Source organism: Oncorhynchus nerka, linkage group LG25 (genome assembly GCF_034236695.1).
Source record: "Oncorhynchus nerka isolate Pitt River linkage group LG25, Oner_Uvic_2.0, whole genome shotgun sequence".
In the NCBI taxonomy this organism is placed as follows: Eukaryota; Metazoa; Chordata; class Actinopteri; order Salmoniformes; family Salmonidae; genus Oncorhynchus; species Oncorhynchus nerka.
Genome location: NC_088420.1, coordinates 19,929,901 through 19,953,606, shown reverse-complemented (window position 1 = coordinate 19,953,606; position 23,706 = coordinate 19,929,901). Strand labels below are relative to the sequence as shown.

Below are 23,706 nucleotides of genomic sequence, written 5' to 3'. Positions count from 1 at the left end.
GTTGTGTTCTACTTGTTGCCCGGTTTGTCCTGAAAAGAAAAGGGTAAAGCAGTTCATTGTGAGGCTAAATATAAGGGCTGGACATGCAGATACATTTATTTGCTATTTTATTAGGATCCCCATTAGCTGTTGCAAAAGCAGCAGCTACTCTTCCTGGGGTCCACACAAAACAAAATAGACAATAACAGCTCAAAGACAGAACTAAATAAAAAACTACTTTTAAAAAGGCACACGCAGCCTACATATCAATACATACACAAACTATCTAGGTCAAATAGATACATTTAAAGCCCGTTTTTGCTGGTGTCTCAAGACTAATAGGATTCATGTGAGAGGCAACCAGTCATGATGTGAACCATGGACAAATGTAAACACTGAGATTGAGCTAAAATACATACAATGTTATGACTGAAATTGACCCACTGCATGACAAGAGTCCACAAATAAGCAAGACGACGATCAAGAGCAGAACAGGCTGGAAAAAGTCTGGCGGCACCCAGAATCACTCTCACCTAGCTAATCAGCTTATATGGTTGGCTGGAAATTTCTGAGGCAGGGAGGGAGAGCTTAACCTGTGTGTTACAGCAGAGCTGGTAAGCAGTCGACACGAGAGCAACACTGTCAACACAAGAGTAGACTGACTGATGGGCACTCACATTGGCTCTGTTTGTAGGGAGGGTGAGAGTGACGCACTGAGATGAGGATGAGGAAGAGGAACAGAGGCCAGACCAGCTCGATAATCAACTGGACCTGGAGGGAGGGATTACATCATCACACACATTAGGCTAATAGTGGCTAGTAGCTACCACTGCCTTTGATGCCTGCCTTATGTTAGGAGTCTTAAGACAACAGATTGCACCTGTAGCTTAATGGTCAAAAAGGCCTAATTAATTTGTGAAGTTGCATCATGGATATCAATTTCATTCATGATTTTTAAAGGGGACATGGTCAATAGGAACATTAGAATCAGAAGTGGTACATAGAGACATGTTGGCTTTACATAAGTGGTACACACATATATGTTTGCTCTTTATAACAAGTGGTAGATTGAGACATGCGGTCTCTTTATAAATTGTGGTACATAGAGACATGTTGCCTCTTAACCTCTATCCTAATTTCATCTGTTAATGTGATGTAGGGCCAACTACTGCTACACCACTGAACACGTGCCAGTTCACTTCCTACCTTGTTCCTCCTGCGGTAAGTGATGTTCTTCCAGAGCAGGAGCAAGAGCTGAGTCCCGATCCCCATGTTGTGCTGCAAGGTGCTACCAAGCCATAGTGCAGCACTATAGGAACAAAACACGAGGGAGAGCAGTTGGACACCTGTGTCTCGACTAAAAAGTATTTTCTGACCAAAGAAAATGAACTAAACAGCAGCAGTGTGAGCACCTCCACATGGAAATGTAAAATTAGCAGAAAAATTGGGATATTTGTTATCTTAACATATTCCTTATTGCCAGTACATGGCTAATTCAGGTGAAGACGGGAGCACACTGTCCTGTAAGTCCCACATCCTCACAGGGAGTCTTAAGACACTGAGATCACGACAGGCCAGCTTAATCCAGACAATAAACATTCTCTTTTAACAAACATTTGTACTTCACAGATGCAGTGTAGCTTCAGTTGGAAAACTTTGAGTAATGTCATCTAATGCGGGATAAATATTTAATAAAAACAATGAAATAGCATGAAGATGAGGGTACTATGCTATTATGTCACAGAGGAGAGAACATTAATCTGCTCAGGACTCCCCCTAGGTTGATCCTGCAATCCTCATTATCCCAATTGGTTTACGTGATTCTGAGATTTCTAAATTAACTTTTGCTCAACAAATGCTTCCACGTCTTATCATTTGTTTATAAACAGCATTATGTCATCTAAATGAATTCACCAGCAAACAAGTGTGATTTCACTTGCAAATTCCCCTCACTCATATTTCATAGGCCTATCCCTAGTGCCAAGCTATTATGTGTGCATTCATCTGTGTACAACGATGCACTTTATCCGCAGTAAACCTTTATAACATGCTCACTATCATAATAAATGAATACAATACATGCTCAATAAGTTATTTTTCTTTAAACACCTCCACAACAACCAGATCAAAATGGTAAGGCTGATGTCAGACATGGAATTGACTATATCAAACACAATTCAATTGAGAACCCAGATGAGGCCTGGATGAATGACACTAGTAGAGATAGAGATACTCTATTGAACCCTGACCTGTTCACCTACCTGTCTCAGACCTGCTGTTTTCAACTCTCTAGAGACAGGAGGAGCGGTAGAGATACTCTGAATGACCGGCTATGAAAAGCCAACTGACATTTACTCCTGAAGTGCTGACCTGTTGCACCCTCGACAACCACTGTGATTATTATTATTTGACCCTGCTGGTCATCTATGAACATAAAAAAATCTTGGCCATGTTCTGTTATAATCTCCACCCGGCACAGCCAGAAGAGGACTGGCCACCCCTCATAGCCTGGTTCCTCTCTAGGGTTCTTCCTAGGTTCTGGCCTTTCTAGGAAGCTTTTCCTAGCCACCGTGCATTGCTTGCGGTTTGGGGTTTTGGGCTGGGTTTCTGTACAGCACGTTGAGATATCAGCTGATGTAAGAAGGGCTTTCTAAATAAATGTGATTTGAAATTTGATTTGACAAGAGGTCGGAAGACAAATAGGCCTACTTAAACCAACCTGGTCTACCCCCATAGAGAATATTAACTGACCTGGGCTCAAATTAAATACTGCACCCTAAAATGAATAAGAGAGACATTACTAAATGTTTGACAATGGATGACAACATATTTTGAAAGTATTCTCAACATTTCACACAATTTGGGCTACACACCTGAGAAAGAAGGTATGTCAACAACATGCCATACCAGGCAATGCTACACAGCGATCACGCAAATGTAGGCTAACACGTTCATTACTAATGAATTCAATTCCAAGGTCTTAATTAATCAAATTATAACTAAATTAAATGTAATCATTTACAGGGCTTATATACCAGTGGTATTCATTCAAACAAGTCAGCAAAAATGTTTGTTAAAAAAAAACTATAAAAGCAGACAAATAATTACGTAACATTAAAATAAGACTGGTTTTACACGTTAACATAGCTACAAAAATGGACAGAATATAACAATTGTACATGCTCTTCTCCCAAAGTGATGCTAACGTGTTTGGGATAAAGCAGCCTACGCAGTATTAAGGACTAAATTAGGTAATTTAGCCGAAAGAGAGGCATCCCAGGACAATAATGTAATAGGCTCACCTTTCGCATGAAAGAGAATATTCCTATTTATCAGTGCATATGTACCAAATAAGTATTTTCGGTACCGCATTGACGTAAACTGTGTGTGTGTAGCTCAAGTGTTTGTAATTGGAGATAAAATCTACAGGCTGCACGCCCCACTGGTGGACGTTTATTGGCTAAAGGAGGATTATGACAGAGGTTACAGAAACCGGTTTCCTGTCTCATTGGTTGCAACACCGTCAATTCTACCGCTATTTTGGTACACAAATGAAGTTGATTGGCCAGGAGTATGACACGTACAGTGTTACACAAGGTCGATTACTACTACATAATAATGGTCTCTTTCAGAATTATCCATAAGTATTACCCTGCGAATCATTACCTGAAGAAACTCAAAAAATACATTAACATTGATTGCACTTTTTGTGTTGAGCATCTAGAAACAGTTTCGCATTTATCTTGGCATTGTCTACATGTAAAACAATTATGGAAAGATATTCACAGTTTTATAATTGTTAATATTCTTGTTGACTTTTTTTTTAATGGGAGAATGTGCTGTTCGGTTTCCTTAACCATAATAAAGATAAAGAAAAACAATTCTCCCTCATAAATCTAATTGTGCTAATGGAAAAATGTCATATTCATAAATGTAAATTCACTAATAAAAAAAACAATTCTGTGTTTTCTATAAGGAATTCGAGCAGTACATTAAGACCATTCAACATTCTTCTAATAAGAAAGCTGTTAAAGCAATCAATGTGTGCTTCTTTTAAGGTCTTTGGATAATCTGTAGTTTGTTGTATCCCCTAGCATATGTTATCATTGTCTAGTTGTGTACGTCTTGTATGTATACAGACTTTTCTACATTATATAAAACAAAATTATAATAATAATTTTTAAAAACGACTACATAATAACAGAAAAGGATAGGGGAATACATTTTTAGGTGTAGAATAAAGCAATATTATAACCCAACATTTCAAAACTAAAATTGGAGACATGTATAGACGGTTTACAAATATTTTAGAGGCAATATACATTATTTTTTAACTTAATTTTTATCAGGGAGTAAAACTGAGACCAATGTCTCTTTTACAGATCAGCCTGAATTAAACAAATTACAGAAAATACACATCAATATAAATACAAAACGCAAGCAAAAAAAACACATTCATCAGTAATAAGGTCCTCGGTCAGCTTTCTGAATTACCCTAGAGACACCAAAACTTCACATTTAAGAACATTTTGAAGATTGCGCCTTATTTGTGGAACAAGAACACTAAAAGCTGATTTACCTAAATCAGTAGAGACTAAAGGAATCTCCAGAGTTAACCATCCCTGAGACCGGGTGCGGTAACTCATATGTCTAAAGTTTAGTAAAGATATTAGGTACAGTGGGACTTTTTGTAAAATGGCTTTATAAATGAAAACAGCAATGTATCAACCTACGTGACATCAAAGAGGGTCAACCAACTTTCTGGTAGAGAATGCATTGAGTACTAAAATTTTTGCCCGTAATAAAGCGCAGCGCGCTATGACACTGTATCTAACTGCTTTAATGAAGAAGCAGCTGCGTTCATATATATGAAAGATAGGAACGTCGACTGAATAATCTGCTTTCTACTATTTAGCGAGAGGCAGGACCTATAGAAGCCCATTTGTATTCTTAGTTTCTTAACTAACTCATCAATATGCTTTTAAAAGACACCTTTTCATATATCAAGATATTTGTAAGCAGGGACACGATCAAAATGGACACAATCCAAAGTACATATGCTTAAATAAGTTATTTTTAAACGCTCTAGAGAACATATACATAGTTTTACCTGCATTCAATACTAATTTCAGGTCAATAAAGTTGTTCTGTAATACAATGAAGGCAGACTGCAGTTTAGATAGAGCCTGGTTAACCATGTGGGCAAAAGCATGCACAAGTGTCATCGTCAAGTACAAGTGCAGGTTACAATTTTTACAGACTAACAATACAGACTTATGTAAACAGTAAAAAGTACAGGACCCAGAAATCAACCTCTACAGGACACATTTCTTAATATCCAGGAAACCTGATTTAACACCATCAGTAGATACACATTGAGTTCTGTCAGGTCAAAAGCCTCTGAATTAGCAGTGAGTGACAAACAGTATCGAAAGCCTTTGACAGGTCAATGAAGAGGGCAGAAAAATGTTGCCTTTTATCCATACATAATTTAGAACTAGGAACACAGCAGAGATAGTGCTATGACCTGGTCTAAAACCCAACTGCTGTACATTTAGAATACATTTCAAAGATAATAAATATCTTAGCTGAGAATGAATCAAGGAGTCTAATATTTTAGCTAGGCAAGAAAGTAGAAAGAGTGATTATTATTTAGGTCACCACCTTTGTGAAGGGGGAGTACATGGGCCGCCTTCCAACTTTGGGGATAGTAGCAGATATAATCGTCAGGTTAAAAATATGGGTTAATGATTCAGCAATCAGGGGGGCAGAGCTGCAGCAAAAATGGATCAATCATATCTGCCCCAATGGATTATTATTATCATTATTTACATAAATCTTAAGCAAGGCATCTAGCACATCACAGAAAACAGTGATTTACTAGATGTTGAGGGGTTAACTGTTGAGTCAGCTAGAGGCTGGAAGAGGGAAGAGCAGTCGATTGACTGACCAAGGTCAATTAAACCCCAGTTTCTCTCAAACAAAAAGCCTGGAGAGATAAAATTATGATTAAAAGCATCAGTTATCCAATTCTTCTCAATTATGTTGACAGAGTCAGACCTAACTTTCTTAAGCAGGGAAGAGGAATGTGTACTCTTCAGTGCATTTACTGTTTTCCAAAATTTTGCACGATCACCAGAGATTAAAAAGTAGATTGTTTTAGCTTTCTTAAATCGAGATAGTACATCTGTTTCTCAATTGTCTGAAAATAGTTTTGGGGTTCTATACAGAAAGTGTGTATAAAACCTCTATAAATTCTATTTATAATTATATGACAATATTTTATGTTGTCAATAATTCTATTACACAATTTCTGATATATTACATTCCTTACTTTTATCTTCCTGCATAAGTAAAATCAAGATTATGATGACTGCCATTCATTCCAATTAGACTGGTTTGGATTTCTCCCTGATCAATATGGCTGCCATTGCCCCCCCCCCCCCCCCCCCCCCCCCCCAAATCTGGAACTTTGAGGGTTAATGGCATAGCCAATTCTACCTCTATTTTGGCACACAAATGAAGCTGATTGGCCAGGAGTATGACAGGCAGTGTTACACAAGATCGACTACTACTACTCAATAACAGAAAAAAGTAGAGGTAATTTTAGATGAAGAATAAGGCAGTATAACAAATAGCCCAACACTTTGTTTTTTAGACACCTTCTTATCAAACAAACAAACAGTTATGACATATTGCATACACACATTCTTCAACAGGAATTCTGTACACTAAAAATAGTTGGTACTGCAATAACTGATTTCAAAAGTGGATTCAATATTCATCAACATATTTAGTTCACTATTCCGCAACGTTTTGCTATTGTGTGCCCTTATAAACTCGGCAAAAAAAGAAACGTCCCTTTTTCAGGACCCTGTCTTTCAAAGATAATTTGTAAAAATCCAAATAACTTCACAGATCCTCATTGTAAAGGGTTTAAACACTGTTTCCCATGCTTGTTCAATGAACCATAAACAATTAATGAACATGCACCTGTGGAACGGTCTTTAAGACACTAACAGCTTACGGACAGTAGGCAATTAAGGTCACAGTTATCAAAACTTATGACACTGAAGAGGCCTTTCTACTGACTCTGAAAAACAGCAAAAGAAAGACGCCCAGGGTCCCTGCTCATCTGCGTGAACGTGCCTTAGGCATGCTGCAAGGAGGCATGAGGACTGCAGATGTGGCCAAGGCAATAAATTGCAATGTCCGTAAAGTGAGACGCCTAAGACAGCGCTACAGGGAGACAGGACGGACAGCAGATCGTCCTCGCAGTGGCAGACCACTTGTAACAGCACCAGCACAGGATCGGTACATCCAAACATCACGCCTGCGGACAGGTACAGGATGGCAATAACAACTGCCTGAGTTACACCAGGAACGCACAATCCCTCCATCAGTGCTCAGACTGTCCGCAATAGGCTGAGAGAGGCTGGACTGAGGGTTTGTGGGCCTGCTGTAAGGCAGGTCCTCACCAGACATCACCGACACAAACCCACCGTCGCTGGACCAGACAGGACTGTCAAAAAGTGCTATTCACTGACGAGTAGCGGTTTTGTCTCACCAGGGGTGATTGTTCGGATTCGGGTTTATCGTCGAAGGAATGAGCCGATGCCTGTACTCTGGAGCGGGATCGATTTGGAGATGGAGGGTCCGTCATGGTCTGGGGCGGTGTGTCACAGCATCATTGGACTGAGCTTGTTGTCATTGTAGGCAATCTCAATGCTGTGCGTTACAGGGAAGACATCCCCCTCCCTCATGTGGTACCCTTCCTGCAGGCTCATCCTGACATGACCCTACAGCATGACAATGCCACCAGCCATACTGCTCGTTGTGTGCGTGATTTCCTGCAAGACAGTTCTGCCATGGCCAGCGAAGAGCCCAGATCTCCATCCCATTGAGCACGTCTGGGACCTGTTGGATCGGAGGGTGAGGGCAATTCCACCCAGAAATGTCCAGGAACTTGCAGGTGGCTTGGTGGAAGAGGGGAGTAACATTTCACAGCAAGAACTGGCAAATCTGGTGCGGTCCATGAGGATATGCACTACAGTACTTAATGCAGCTGGTGGCCACACCAGATACTGACTGTTACTTTTGACCCCCCCCCCCTTTGTTCAGGGACACATTATTCCATTTCTGTTAGTCACATGTCTGTGGAACTTGTTCAGTTAAATATAAAAAAAACTGTAGAGGTAGAGTAACAAGACATATCACACAATACCATTAGAGAAACAGCCTATAATACATGGTTTAGTCACACATATCCCCAGTCCATAATTAATAAACAATGGCAATTGCCAGGGATAGATCGAATTTAATAAAACATCCAAAACTGCAGTCATTAAAAACATATCTTTCTAACGCTAAGTTACCTTTGATTCTGCAAATACAGAAGTCAACGTTATGAATTCTTCCAGGCACTGAAATGGGAATAGGGAATGGCATGCAAAATACATCTTTCAGCATTTTAATAGTACACCGTTCAGAGATACAGTGTAATAATTTAAAACTCATTTAGTCGCCAGTTGACATGCATGTTAGTCAATGACATTGAGATGCTCTGCTTTGACACCACACTACAAAAAGCAAGTTCTGCAGGCTCTAGTTTTGTCTAATCTTGATTATTGTACAGTAGTGTGGTCCAGTGCTGCAAGGAAAGACCTAGTTAAGCTGCTGCTGGTCCAGAACAGAGCGGCACGTTTAGCTCTTAATGTAATCAGAGGGCTGATATAAATACTATGCATGCCAGTCTCTCTTGGTTAAGAGTTGAGGGGAGACTGACTGCAATCACTTATTTTTATAAGAAACAGTGTTGAAAATCCCAAAATTGTTTGCATAGTCAACTTACACACAGGTCTGACCCACCAGACATGCCACCATAGGTCTTTTCATAGTCCCCAAATCCAGAACAAATTCAAGAAAACGTAGAGTATTATATAGAGCCCTAATTGCATGGAACTTCCTTCCATCTCATAATGCTCAAATGAACAGCAAACCTGGTTTCAAAAAACAGATAAAGCAACACCTCTCCCCTATTTGACCTAGTTTGTGTATGCATTGATATGTAGGCTACATGTGCCTTTTTTTAAATGTATGTAGTTCTGTCCTTGAGCTGTTCTTGTCTAATGATGTTCTGTATTATGTTTTGTGTGGACCCCAGGAAGAGTAGCTGCTGCTTTTGCAACAGCTAATGGGGATCCTAATAAAATACCAAAATAGAATGAGGCGGGAAGCACGAAACAACAAGAGATATTTTCCTTAAGTAAGGCTTCTCTCCATTAACTCAAGTTCAACGGAGGCACATCTGCAACTAAAGAGCAGTGGAAGAAGACAATTGTACGTACTCATCCTGTTAAGATGCTTAGTATAGTCGAAAAATAACCTAACTTTTCCTATTGCCAATCTTAGTTATCATTTGCTTTAAAACATCTCATAAATATAAACTGCGTTTTATTTTTTTTTAAATCAAAATGTGCTGTATCATCATGTAATTCCAACATACATACATCAAATATTCTGTACAGGTGGAGAACCCCTTTATGTGTATCAATAGCCAGCTGATACAGTACAATTGCATATGGGGAGAAAAAAATAGAATGAGGCTGCAAGTGAGCATGTGTATAGTTGGAGAATGGCCTGTGTATAGTTGGAGAATGGCCTGTGTATAGTTGGAGAATGGCCTGTGTATAGTTGGAGAATGGCCTGTGTATAGTTGGAGAATGGCCTGTGTATAGTTGGAGAATGGCCTGTGTATAGTTGGAGAATGGCTTGCGTATAGCTCGTTTGCTTGTGAGCGCAGCAGCACTCTTCTCCGTTCTCTCAGAGAAATACTGGCGTATCTTGTCCCGTTAGAAGGCGATATGTAGAGGCTGGCATTGTCTTCAAGTGAATCTGTTCAGAAAGATGAGCAGTCATGAATGTCAAAGCTAATAAAGAGAAAGTAGGCTTCTTGAAATTAAAGTAAGTGTTAAATCTAGTGCTTCTGATTTGGGGTGGAAATCCTCTCACCTCCCCGACTGCGTTAGTCAAAATGTGGATGATCTTCTCGTGAGGAGTGGCTACCACACTCTGCCCGTTGATTTCAATGATGCGGTGTCCAACCCGGATGCCACCTCTCTCCGCAATCCCTCCACGCATCAGACTGCAGATCTGCTCAAGGCAACATGGGTATGAGAAAGATACAGAATGAAAAGATACGCGAGAGAGTTGAGGTGATTGAAGGTTGTGAAGCTATGAAAGTGGGCAATTTACCCTTTTTGCTTTACTACTATGGACTTTCATAAAATGGATGCTGTACAGGTACTATTCAATCGAAAAAATCAGTTTCAGACCACAATGATTTCAGATTAATTTTATTGAAGACCATGTTCGCAGTGAGAAACAAAAAATAATCTCAAATGCATATTACTCACTACTGACTGGACAGGGCCTGACCCAAATAAATATTGACATAAATAAAACATGAATAACCTGAATGTTAGATCCTGTTTGGCAGTTGAATACATATACATCGTTTTTATTTTAATAAAAATGTAGAGTAAAATGATATACAAAGTAACTGTCACTTACAATACCGTCCTCCACACTGAAGCCCAACTGAAATTTTGGGTCCGGTCGCTTGATTATAGCCATGGTGACGGGAGGGCAGTGGACAATACTGAGCTTCACCTCGGCTTGGTTTTTCAAATCCTTTTATAAAAACAACAAAAAAAGGGGATCATACAAATACTGGAGAGATTCCTGAAACATACATTTCTATGTCACCTTAAAGTATCCATTCACTATCTAACTGCATTATGTGCTCCGTACATGAAGAAAGGCATTCACAGAATGGGTATTGTGTGTGTGCATCCGTGCATGTGCGGAGCACAGAACATTAGGTGAAGAACTCCAACATCCTACCATCAAGTCCAACCGCATGCCGAAATTATACTTTAGAATGCAAACATTTCCACCAATTGATCTCATGTCACCCGCATCAGTCTATGCCAGGGATCATTAACTAGATTATTTTCTAGGGTAGATGGTCAAGGGGCCGGGCTGCAAATTGACCGGAAGCCCAAAAAGATATAATCTGTCTTTCAAACCTTGATTACATTTGTATATGATCATACACTGAGTATACAAAACATTAGGAACACCTGCTCTTTCCATGACAGACTGACAAGGTGAATCCTGTTGAAAGCTGATGCCATATTGATGTCACCTGTTAAATCCACTTCAATCAGTGTAGATGAAGGGGAGGAGACCGGCTAAAGAATGACATTTAAAGTCTTGAGACATGGGATGCGTGTGTGCCATTCAGAGGGTGAATGGGAAAGACAAAATATTTAAGTGCCTTTGAACGAGGTATGGTAGTAGGTGCCAGGCGCATCAGTTTGTGTCAAGAACTGCAAAGCTGCTGGGTTTTTCAAGCTCAACAGTTGGCCGTGTGTATCAGGAATGGTCAACCACCCAAAGGACATCCAGCCAACTTCACACAAATGTGAAAAGCATTGGAGTCAACATGGGCCAAATAAAAATAACCTGTGGGCCGCCAGTTGGGGAACCCTGCTGTATGACTTCAGCAATACAGCACCATCTAGTGTGCATTCTACGAACTACATGATAGACAGCCAACAGTCACAGGAACTAATGAAACACAGATGCACAACACAACCCCCTCTTACCCGTATGATACTCTGGCAGGTGGTTATGGGGAGGCCCACAAGGCTGGTGCTATTGACAGACATGATGCGGTCTCCAATGCTGAGGGCCCCGCAGCGCTCTGCAGGGCCACCGTGGAGTAGGTTGGCCACCACCACCGTGGGAAGGATGGACCCCCAGCCCGACTCCACCACCGCCACCCCCACTATCTCCCCAGGAGCCTTGGAGATGGACACCTGGACAGAGAGCAGGAAGGTGGTTTAAGAGAAATATGGATCTGGGTGGTTAAGAGAAATATGGATCATCTGGGTGGTGTTCAGTAGTGAAACAAATTTCAAGATGTAAAACAGATGACAAGTTCAGAGAGTACCTAACCCAATTTAAACATGATTTTATCTTAACGCTACACAACATTGATGTACATTTCACTAAAATCATGAAATGCATGGATCTGTTTCATCAGTGTCTTGAGCAAAAGAGTAAGTGGCTGTTGCATAGTGTAAAACCACAAATACCTCTGGTTTATTAAGGACAATATTATCTCCATGAACAACCAAATGTTAAAACAGATTGTTATCTAGGCAAGTACTTCCCAAAGCTCTCATCAGGGATCACCAGATGTTTCACACATTTGTTGTTTCCCTGAATTGGCAAACCTGATTCGATTAGTTAAGGGCTTGGTGATAGTTGACTAATTGAATCAGTAGTGCCAGTTTAGTGCTACAACCAATATGTGAAACGTCTGGTGGTCCCCAAGGAGAGGGTTGAGAATCCCTGCAGGGAGGAATACCGCATTTGTAGACCTACATTTAAAAGGACACCCCGGCTGGTCCTAACAACAAGGTGCTGAAATTGAGTGTTACTGTACCTCTCTGATGTTATCTGAATCAGAAAAGTGCACCAGGTCTCCGTTGTAGAGCTCCTGTGTGCCCAAGTAGTCACTGTACTCGCTGGGCTTTAGCTCGCTGGCCTTGATGCCGTTGGCATGGAGGAACTGCTGGTAGGCCACACCGAAGGCCTGGCCAATCGCCTGAGCGATCACCTGTGCCTACATGCAGGAAAGTGACAGTGGGCGTGTTCAGACATGTTTCAGACTGGCAGCCAACAGTATTGTAATCCTTTACATACCTGTTCCTTCTCACAGAGTAGTTCAAGTAGACAAAATAGGCTGTGGCTAACGCATTATTAAACCGAACCTTAACCTATAATAATCTAATGAACTGCTAATTAGTGTTTCCTCCTGTTAATCGACTCCTGGCATGGAAAAGTAACCTGTGTGCCAGGCTGTTTCTTTCTGTATTCAATAAAGCTGGTTTACCTAGTTGCTTAGGCAAAACAACGACAAGTTGGCTCAAGTACTGTAGAAAAAGACTGGCACCAGAACTAAAATAACAGTTCAACCTAATTATTTTCAACAAAAAAACACAAAACATATTGAACATAAAGTTGTACGGTTTCCACTTGGCTGACTCACATCATCGGAGTTAAACACATGGCAGATCATGCAACACTTTTTCTGTGGCCCGGGGGAGTTGGCCCCGGTGGGGTTCTCCTCCTGGCCTTTACGGCCCACGGCCGGCTTCCTGCGGGCCATCAGGACCACGATGCTGCCGATGTCTGCGATGTAGGAGATCATCTGGAGAGGGTGGTCCATCATGGCCTCCTATAGGAGAAGCAGGAGGGATGAATGTATAGAAACTGTTTACTAACACTTTATTTGGTCTTTTTTAATTATTCTTTATTTAACTAGGCAAGTCAGTTAAGAACAAATTCTTATTTACAATGACGGCCTACCAAAAGAAAAAAGGTCTCCTGCGGGGAAGGGGGCTAGGAATAAAAATGTATCAAATAAAAAATATAGGACAACACACACACACACACACATCACGGCAAGAGAGACAACACTGCATAAAGACCTAAGGGGCCTCCTGGGTGGCGCAGTGGTTAAGGGCGCCAGCTGTGCCACCAGAGACTCTGGGTTCGCGCCCAGGCTCTGTCGTAACCGGCCGCGACCGGGACGTCCGTCGGGCGACACACAATTAGCCTAGCGTCGTCCGGGTTAGGTAGGGATATCCTTGTCTCATCGCGCACCAGCGACTCCTGTGGTGGGCCGGGCGCAGTGCGCGCTAACCAAGGTTGCCAGGTACACGGTGTTTAATCCGACACATTGGTGCGGCTGGCTTTCGGGTTGGATGCGCGCTGTGTTAAGAAGCAGTGCGGCTTGGTTGGGTTGTGTATCGGAGGACGCATGACTTTCAACCTTCGTCTCTCCCGAGCCCGTACGGGAGTTGTAGCGATGAGACAAGATACTACTAAAACAATTGGATACCATGAAATTGGGGAGAAAAATTACACATTTTCAAACATTTAAAAAACAGAGAGAGACCTAAGACAACATAGCAGTAGAAGGGCAAGAAGGTAGACAACATCACGCAAAGCAGCCACAACTGTCAGTAAGAGTGCCCACGATTGAGTCTTTGAATGAAGAGATTGAGATAAAACTGTCCAGTTTGAGAATTTGTTGCAGCTCGTTCCAGTCGCTAGCTGCAGCGAACTGAAAAGAGGAGCGCCCCAGGGATGTGTGCGCTTTGGGGACCTTTAACAGAACGTGACTGGCAGAATGGGTGTTGTATGTGGAGGATGAAGGCTGCAGTAGATATCTCAGATAGGGAGGAGGGAGGAGTGAGGCCTAAGAGGGTTTTAGAAACGAGTATCAATCAGTGGGTCTTGCCACATATATACAGAGATGACCAGTTTACAGAGGAGTATAGAGTGCAGTGACGTGTCCTATAAGGAGCATTGGTGGCAAATCTGATGGCCGAATGGTAAAGAAAATCAAGCCGCTCAAGAGCACCCTTACCTGCTGATCTATAAATTACATCTCTGTAATCTAGCATGGGTAGGATGGTCATCTGAATCGGGGTTAGTTTGGCAGCTGGGGTGAAAGTGGAACGATTACGATAGAGGAAACCAAGTCTAGATTTAACTTTAGCCTGCAGCTTTGATATGTGCCGAGAGAAGGACAGTGTACTGTCTAGCCATACTCCCAAGTACTTTTATGAGGTGACTACCTCAAGCTCTAAACCCTCAGTGGTAGTAAACTAATTTTACCAAACCACATGACCTTTGTTTTGGAGGTATTCAGAACAAGGTTAAGGGCAGAGAAAGAATGTTGGACATTAAGAATGCTGTGTTGTAGAGCATTTAACACAAAATCCAGGGAGGGGCCAGCTTAGTATAAGATTATCATCTGTTCATAAATGGATGAGAGAGCTTCCTGCTTGAGCTACAGTGGGGCAAAAACGTATTTAGTCAGTTATACCACTTAAAAAGATGAGAGAGGCCTGTAATTTTCATCATAGGTACACTTAAACTATGACAGACAAAATAAAATGAGAAAAAAAAAAATCCAGAGAATCACATTGTAGGATTTTTAATGAATTTATTTGCAAATTATGGTGGAAAATAAGTATTTGGTCAATAACAAAAGTTTATCTCAATACTTTGTTATATACCCTTTGTTGGCAATGACAGAGGTCAAACGTTTTCTGTAAGTCTTCACAAGGTTTTCACATACTGTTGCTGGTATTTTGGCCCATTCCTCCATGCCGATCTCCTCTAGAGCAGTGATGTTTTGGGGCTGTTCCTGGGCAACACGGACTTTCAACTCCCTCCAAAGATTTTCTATGGGGTTGAGATCTGGAGACTGGCTAGGCCACTCCAGGACCTTGAAATGCTTCTTACGAAGCCACTCCTTCGTTGCCCGGGTGGTGTGTTTGGGATCATTGCCATGCTGAAAGACCCAGCCACGTTTCATCTTCAATGCCCTTGCTGATGGAAGGAGGTTTTCACTCAAAATCTCACTATACATGGCCCAGGATCAGTCGTTCTGGTCCCTTTGCAGAAAAACAGCCCCAAAGCATGATGTTTCCACCCCCATGCTTCACAGTAGGTATGGTGTTCTTTGGATGCAACTCAGCATTCTTTGTCCTCCAAACACGACGAGTTGAGTTTTTACCAAAAAGTTATATTTTGGTTTCATCTGACCATATGACATTCTCCCAATCTTCTTCTGGATCATCCAAATGCTCTCTAGCAAACTTCAGATGGGCCTGGACATGTACTGGCTTAAGCAGGGGGGAACGTCTGGCACTGCAGGATTTGAGTCCCTGGCGGCGTAGTGTGTTACTGATGGTAGGCTTTGTTACTTTGGTCCCAGCTCTCTGCAGGTTATTCACTAGGTCCCCCCGTGTGGTTCTGGGATTTTTGCTCACCGTTCTTGTGATCATTTCGACCCCACGGGGTGAGATCTTGCGTGGAGCCCCAGATCGAGGGAGATTATCAGTGGTCTTGTATGTCTTCCATTTCCTAATAATTGCTCCCACAGTTGATTTCTTCAAACCAAGCTGCTTACCTATTGCAGATTCAGTCTTCCCAGCCTGGTGCAGGTCTACAATTTTGTTTCTGGTGTCCTTTGACAGCTCTTTGGTCTTGGCCATAGTGGAGTTTGGAGTGTGACTGTTTGAGGTTGTGGACAGGTGTATTTTATACTGATAACAAGTTCAAACAGGTGCCATTAATACAGGTAACGAGTGGAGGACAGAGGAGCCTCTTAAAGAAAAAGTTACAGGTCTGTGAGAGCCAAAAATCTTGCTTGTTTGTAGGTGACCAAATACTTATTTTCCACCATAAATAATTTGCAAATAAATTCATTAAAAATCCTACAATGTGATTCTCTGGATTTTTTTTCTAATTTTGTCTGTCATAGTTGAAGTGTACCTATGATGAAAATTACAGGCCTCTCATCTTTTTAAGTGGGAGAACTTACACAATTGGTGGCTGACTAAATACTTTTTTGCCCCACTATGTTGTTGATGTAAATTGAGAAGAGAGTGGGGCCTAGGCTCAAGCCTTGGGGTACTCTCTTGGTGACAGGCAGTGGCTAATACGTTGTTTGGACGTTATATACTGCACTCTGAGGTAGTTAGCAAACCAGACCAAAGACCCCTCAAACACCAATACTCCTTAGCCAGCCCACATGAATGGAATGATCTACCGTTTCAAAAGCGTTGGCCAAGTCAATACTGTTAGAGGAAATTATGGTTGAAATGACTAATTATGTATACATTCCAATCAGAACTGACTAGTCCAAATGCTATAATGTACTGTACATGTGAATTTTCTCTCTTGCTCCCTTTCCCAATTCCTTAAAGTAACTAACTTTGGCCTCCCGGATAGCCTGAGTGCACTTATTTCTTAATTGCCTGAACAAGAGCCAGTCAGCGTGTGCGGAGTCTTTCGCCAAAAGCAATTCTTGAGGTGGAGGAACTCTGCAAGATCACGGTCAATCCAGGGGCTGAACATTTGGGTGTAAGTTTAACACTAATGAAAAAAATCCATGATAGATCCATTCCCACTGGGCCTAACAACAAAGATGGCCAGGCTAGTTTAACAGTAACCACTATATATCTAGGACCAGCCAGCCATTAAGTAGGGAAAAAGCTGAAAAACTGTCACAAAATTCACTTGCCTATTCAACTGTACAGGCTGAGTACGACGCAAATTAGAGACACTTTTATTCAAGGAATGACCTTGTCATTCATTCAAACCAAACCTGTGTGTCTGCGCTGAGGACCTTGATGCGCTGAGTGGAGATGAAGAGATCCACCTCAGTCATAGGCTGAGACTCTCCCTCTGGGGCCTGGAGAAAGACAAGAGCAGATGTTTTGATGACACAATCTAAAGCAGATCACCGCTTTTTAGCAGAATGATCTGTCTTGACCCATTCTGGCACTTATGCCCCCCCCACTTCCCACTTATCCCAGTCAAAGCTGTACTCTATCCTGGCACCCCAATGGCGGAACAAGCTTCCCCCTAACGTCAGGACAGCACAGTCCCTGCCAATCCTCCGACCACATCTAGAAACCTACCTCTTCAAAAAGTAGAAGGGAAAAAAAACACCCTGCCATTGAACTTGCGCCTTTCTTTTCTTACTAGCACTGACTTTGCAGTCATAGATGCTTTATTGAGGAAAAGTTTTACTGTAGCACCAACCCACAGCGGGGAAAAAAACAAGGTTCTGCCGCAGCACACTCTAAACCCTAGCAGTATCAATCGACTGAGATATGTGGTTGTCTTGTGCACCAAATTGTAAGTTGCTTGGGATAAGAGCATCTGCTAAATGACTAAAATGCCAAAAGTAAACTTACTTTGATCCTGTCCACAGCCTCTTGGGCCTGTTTCATTCGGGCGTTGGTGGAAGGGTTCTTGTCAGACTTGAGCTGGGTGGAGCCCAGGTACTTGGCCCCAAATATGACCCCATCCAGGAGGTCATCTGGGTCACAGGGGCCAGGCACTGACACAAAAACAAGTGACTTATCAGAAATGTATTTTTTTTGTTATTACTGCTATTATTATTATTATTATTAATATTGAGATTCCAATAAAAGAAGCACAGAAGTTTTACATAGCCTATGTTTAGCTTACCATCTTTATAGGCTGGGTGGTCCTCTGTGCCCTGTAAGTGAAGAGGTCAATGATAATTGAACAAAGTAAAAGACACAGCTCATTTGAACCAATCAATCATCAGCAAAATAATTGATACTTTACTAGAGGTCGACCGATTAATCGGAATGGACGATTAATTAGGGCCGATTTCAAGTTATCATAACAATCGGTATTTTTGGACACCGATTAAAATATATATATTTTACACCTTTATTTAACTAGGCAAGTCAGTTAAGAACACATTCTAATTTTCAATGACGGCCTAGGGTTGGTGGGTTAACTGCCTTGTTCAGGGTAAGAACGACAGATTTTTACCTTAGTTTTTGCAACCTTCTGGTTACTAGTCCAATGCTCTAACCACCTGCCTTACATTGCACTCCACGAGGAGACTGCGTGGCAGGTTGACTACCTGTTACGTGAGGGCAGCAATAAGCCAAGGTAAGTTGCTAGCTAGCATTAAACTTATCTTATAAAAAACAATCTTAACATAATCACTAGTTAACTACACATGGTTGATAATATTGCTAGTTTATCTAGCGTGTCATGCGTGGCATATAATCGATGCGGTGCCTGTTAATTTCTCATTGAATCACAGCCTACTTCGACAAACGGGTGATGAATTAACAAGCGCATTTGCGGAAAAAAGCACTGTCGTTGCAACAATGTAACCAAACCATAAACATAAATGCCTTTCTTTAAAATCAATACACAAGTATATATTTTTAAACCTGCATATTTAGTTAATACTGCCTGCTAACATTAATTTCTTATAACTAGGGAAATTTCACTTCTCTTGCATTCCATGCAAGCAGTCAGGGTATATGCAGCCGTTTGGGCCACCTGGCTCATTGCGAACTGTGTGAAGTCCATTTATTCCTAACGAAGGCCGTAGTTAATTTGCCAGAATTGTACATAATGACATAACATTGAAGGTTGTACAATGTAACAGCAATATTTAGACTTAGGGATGCCATCTGTTAGATAAAATACGGAACGGTTCCATATTTCACTGAAAGATAGTTTCTGGATTCAACCATTTTAATGACCAAAGGCTCGTATTTCTGTGTGTTATGTTATAATTAAGTCTATGATTTGATTGAGCAGTCGTAGGCACCAGCAGGCTCGTAAGCATTCATTCAAACAGCACTTTTGTGCATTTGCCAGCAGATCTTCGCAATGCTTCAAGCCTATCAACTCCCGAGATTAGGCTGGTGTAACCGATGTGAAATGGCTAGCTAGTTAGCGGGGTGTGCTCTAATAGCGTTTCAAACGTCACTCGCTCTGAGACTTGGAGTAGTTGTTCCCCTTGCTCTGCATGGGTAACGCTGCTTCGATGGTGGCTGTTGTCGGTGTGTTCCTGGTTCGAGACCAGGTAGGGGCGAGGAGAGGGACGGAAGCTATACTGTTACACTGACAATACTAAAGTGCCTATAAGAACATCCAATAGTCAAAGGTATATGAAACACAAATCGTATAGAGAGAAATGTTAAAATGGCACATATTCTTATTTTTATTTGACCTTTATTTAACCAGGCAAGTCAGTTAAGAACAAATTCTTATTTTCAATGACGGCCTAGGAACAGTGGGTTAACTGCCTGTTCAGGGGCAGAATGACAGATTTGTACCTTGTCAGCTCGGGGGTTTGAACTTGCAACCTTCCGGTTCCGTTACAAGTCCAATGCTCTAACCACTAGGCTACCCTGCCGCCCCAGGGTAACCTAGTGCCGCCCCAGGGTAGCCTAGTGCCACCCCAGGGTAGCCTAGTGCCACCCCAGGGTAGCCTAGTGCCACCCCAGGGTAGCCTAGTGCCGCCCCAGGGTAGCCTAGTGTTCTCAGCAAGGAACTTAAACCTTAGCTTTTTTTTTTACATGGCACATATTACACTTTTACTTTCTTCTCCAACACTTTGTTTTTGCATTATTTAAACCAAATTGAACATGTTTCATTATTTATTTGAGGCTAAATTGATTTTATTGATGTATTATATTAAGCTAAAATAAGTGTTCATTCAGTATTGTTGTAATTTTCATTACAAATAAATACACATATATTTTTATTTTAAAATCAGCCGATTAATCGGTATCTGCTTTTTTTGGTCCTCCAATAATCGGTATTGGCGTTGAAAAATCATAAATCGGTCGACCTCTATACTTTACCGAACAAAAAATATTGTGAAGTGCTGGTCCCATGTTTCACGGGCAAAAGAAAAGATCACAGAAATGTTCCATACACACAAAAATTGTATTTTTGAAATGTTGTGCACAAATTGGTTTTTCATCCCTGTTAGTGAGCATTTCTTCTTTGCCAAGATAATCCCTCCACTTGACAGGTGTGGAATATCAAGAAACCGATTAAAAAGCATGATCATTACACAGGTGCACCTTGTACTGGAGACAAAAAGCCACTCTAAAATGTGCAGTTTAGTCACACAACAAGATCACAGATGTCTCAAGTTGAGGATGCGTGCAATTGGCATGATGACTGCAGGAATGTCCACCAGAGCTGTTGCCAGAGAATTGAATGTTCATTTATCTACCATAAGCCGCCTCCAACATTGTTTAAGAGAATTTGGCAGTACGTCTAACTGGCCTCACAACCGCAGACACGTGTAACCACAACAGCCCAGGACCTTGGCTTCTTCAAGTGGGAGGGCCTATGCCTACACCCATGGCTGTGCCCCTGAGAGTAGGGCCTAATGAATTTTAAAATCGTTGAAATTGTTGCATGATGTTTATATTTTTGTTCAGTATTATAACACCACCATTAATCATTAATAACCATCTTTCAGCATGTCACACCTACCCGCTCACTGTTCTCTGCATCGTTGACCTCCTCTGGAGCCTCCTCCCCTAACTTCATCCACACAGGCTCTGGGACCTCATCCTCGGGGATAGAGTCAACGGAGTCATCTATGTGGCGCAGCCGCCCGCTGTTCCCAAAGTGGTCCCAGAACCTCTCCCCGTCCTCCTGGTTGTAGGAGACAGACACCACCGCATCCATCTCTTCTCTCCGGGCCATGTAAGGAAGAACATGGGTATCAGAGGGACTGGGCTGGGGAACCCCGATCTCTGTACACTCCAGCAGCCCTAATAGGTCTCTCTGTTGACTCTCAGAGAACAGCAGCCCCGAGGCCTGGTTCAGGTTCTGCTCTGGTAGGAAAGGGCTGACGTCAGTCAACAGAGATGGGCCTGCAGGGTCAAAGTCCGAAGACTCAGAGAACACTGATGGTGTAGGGTCAGTGCTTGAGTTCCTGGGGAAAGGGCTTTCTCTGATGACTTGGAGTCGGTTCAACAAGTGGTGGATCCGAGTGTGGTCTTCGTCACCTGGTCTCCAGATCTCAACCTTCTTCTCTTCCTCCACCACTCTTTCCTTTTCACAAGGATCCAGGACCCGTTCAGTTGGGGTTCTATCCTCAGGAGCAAAGTTGATTAGCTCCTCCTGGCTAACTGCCACAGGTAAAGCTACAGTGTCACTGGTGTCCAAGAGAGGTAGGGACTCACCTACTCCATCCACGGCAGATAGGGACTCACCTAGTACATCCTCTGGACTGTCCATAGCGACAGAGGAGGGAGGAAAGCTGGGATCATCCATCTCTTCCACTGACCCTGCTTCACTAGAGTCGTCTGACCTCCAGTCCAGAGGAGGGGGCTCTATCAGGTTAAAGGAGTCCAGGTCCTCTGATTCAGGGTGGGAAGCCTTGGAGGCAGCTTTATGTGACTGGCTTTGACTGTCTGGATCACCTACAGCAGGTCCACCACAAGCAGTGTTCTCCTGTTGAGGTGAGGAATCTGTTTGTTCCACCTTGTTTCCAGCAGGGCAATTATCGGCCTCCATTTTCTGGATAGGAATACGGGTCATTGGCAACACATCAACAAGTTGACATGATAGAGACTCCACATACAAGCACCTTTCAATGTCTTGTGGGGTGTTTCGGCAAAGGTTGAGCCATTTAAAGGGGTTACTATACTGTTTCACTGTGAAAGTAGACCATTTTAAAAAACACATTAAAATATTACTTAATGAATAATAATTGATATGTACACCATCAAATTGCATATCGTCTAACACTATCCTACAGTAATCAAAATTGTAAATGCTTTTCACATCCCCCATTTCTTGTGCAGGGGATAATGAAAGCAACCTGTTTTTGTCTTCATTGACCTATGTCCAAGAAAGAAGTGCTGCTATTGCTTCAGTACATGTTATGGTCATGTGACACCAAGTCCCCTTTGTGAAACGAGCCTGACAATACGGTATGTTTGTATTCGTATTAAGCTACTGTCGTCATTGTAAAATTTTCTCCATATTTCTCCAGAGCTAATTTGCTAACGTTAGCTTCATTTAGCTAACGCGTTAGCACGTATGGCTAGCTACTCAGCTAACTTTCAGCTAATTTACAGCCAATAAGCTTTAGTAATCTTCCTGCTGGTTTGCGAACAAGTTAAGGACATTTAGGGCGATATTGGCAGTACCACCCTAACTGACATGATCCAGATGCTCACCCTGTTAAATTCTGGATCCGATGAATGCTTTAACTTTACTGCCACGGACGAAGTTGACGTGGCTGGGAACTCTTTTGCAACGAAACAAGTCGGCAATATAGCAGTGTCTTCGTAGTAATAGCTACACTTTTAACACTGTGCTGAGTCAATTAGCAGTACGTCCGTCTCGTGTATGAAACATAAAATGCTGCTGTTGTATGCATCTCTACTACAGAGTTACATCAATTGTTTCGGTGGTCTTCTCTCTGCCGCTACAAACAATGTTGACGTAGTGCGCATGCGTAAAACTGAGTTAAGTCATGCTCAATCTATTGTCAAACTGAACTTCATACAGTGCCTTCGGAAAGTATTCAGACCCACTGACTTTTCCACATTTTGTTACGTTACTTATTCTAAAATGGAATAAACATTTTTAAATTATCTACACACAATACACCATATTGACAAAGCATAAACAGGCTTTTAGAAAATGTTGCTAATTTATTAAAAATAAAAAATATCAATAACTTATTACATAAGAATTCAGACCCTTTGCTATGAGCCTCGAAATTGAGCTCCGGTGTATCTTGCTTCCATTGATTATCCTTGAGATGTTTCTACAACTTGATTGGAGTCCACCTGTGGTAAATTCAACTGATTGAACATGATCTGGAAAGGCATGTCACACAGTTGACATGTCACACAGTTGACAGTGCATGTCAGAGCAAAAACCACACCATGAGGTTGAAGGAATTGTCCGTAGATCTCCGAGACACAGATCTGGGGAAGGGTTCCAAAAAATGTCTGCAGCATTTAAGGTCCCTAAGAACACAGTGGCCTCCATTTTTAAATGGAAGAAGTTTGGAACCACCAAGACTCTTCCTAAAGCAGGCCACCTGGCCAAACTGAGAAATCGGGGGAGAAGGGCCTTGGTCAGGGAGGTGACCAAGAACCTGATGGTCACTGACAGAGCTCTAGAGTTCCTCTGTGGACATGTGATAACCTTCCAGAAGGACAACCATCTCTGCAGCACTCCACCAATCAGACCTTTATGGTAGAGTGGCCTGATGGAAGCCACTGCCCACTTCGA

At 41.9% G+C, this 23,706-nt stretch overlaps 2 protein-coding genes across 3 annotated transcripts in view; both read right to left on the bottom strand.

Annotated features, from left to right (window-relative positions):
• abca7 (ATP-binding cassette, sub-family A (ABC1), member 7) overlaps positions 1–3,402 on the bottom strand; it is a 48,655-nt gene extending 45,253 nt beyond the window's left edge. For both annotated transcript variants that reach the window (XM_029633795.2, XM_029633797.2), the window contains exons 1-3: positions 3,282–3,402; positions 1,186–1,288; positions 657–750 (exon numbers count right to left, since the gene is read on the bottom strand). In XM_029633795.2, coding sequence (XP_029489655.1) covers positions 657–750; positions 1,186–1,251 — 160 coding nt within the window. In that variant the 5' untranslated portion in view covers positions 1,252–1,288; positions 3,282–3,402. The remainder of the gene's footprint in view (positions 1–656; positions 751–1,185; positions 1,289–3,281) is intronic.
• A 4,874-nt stretch (positions 3,403–8,276) lies between these two features.
• Positions 8,277–22,928, bottom strand: si:ch73-40i7.5 (amyloid-beta A4 precursor protein-binding family A member 3). Its single transcript, XM_029633794.2, has 11 exons — positions 22,638–22,928; positions 20,938–22,109; positions 18,115–18,145; positions 17,838–17,983; positions 17,243–17,329; positions 13,103–13,291; positions 12,497–12,676; positions 11,652–11,864; positions 10,552–10,671; positions 9,991–10,131; positions 8,277–9,873 (listed from the first exon to the last, which is right to left on the bottom strand). The coding sequence occupies exons 2-11, from the start codon at positions 21,991–21,993 to the stop codon at positions 9,802–9,804; spliced, it is 2,235 nt and encodes a 744-aa protein (XP_029489654.1). The 5' UTR covers positions 21,994–22,109; positions 22,638–22,928; the 3' UTR covers positions 8,277–9,801.
• Positions 22,929–23,706: the final 778 nt, after the last annotated feature.

Coding starts and splice junctions, on each gene's coding strand:
- si:ch73-40i7.5 (XM_029633794.2), bottom strand. CDS start 21,993: ATGACCCGTATTCCTATCCAGAAAATGGAGGCCGATAATTGCCCTGCT. Junction 17,330..17,837: donor AGGCTGTGGACAGGATCAAA/GTAAGTTTACTT, acceptor GTCTTTCTCCAG/GCCCCAGAGGGAGAGTCTCA. Junction 9,874..9,990: donor TGACTAACGCAGTCGGGGAG/GTGAGAGGATTT, acceptor CTTTCTGAACAG/ATTCACTTGAAGACAATGCC.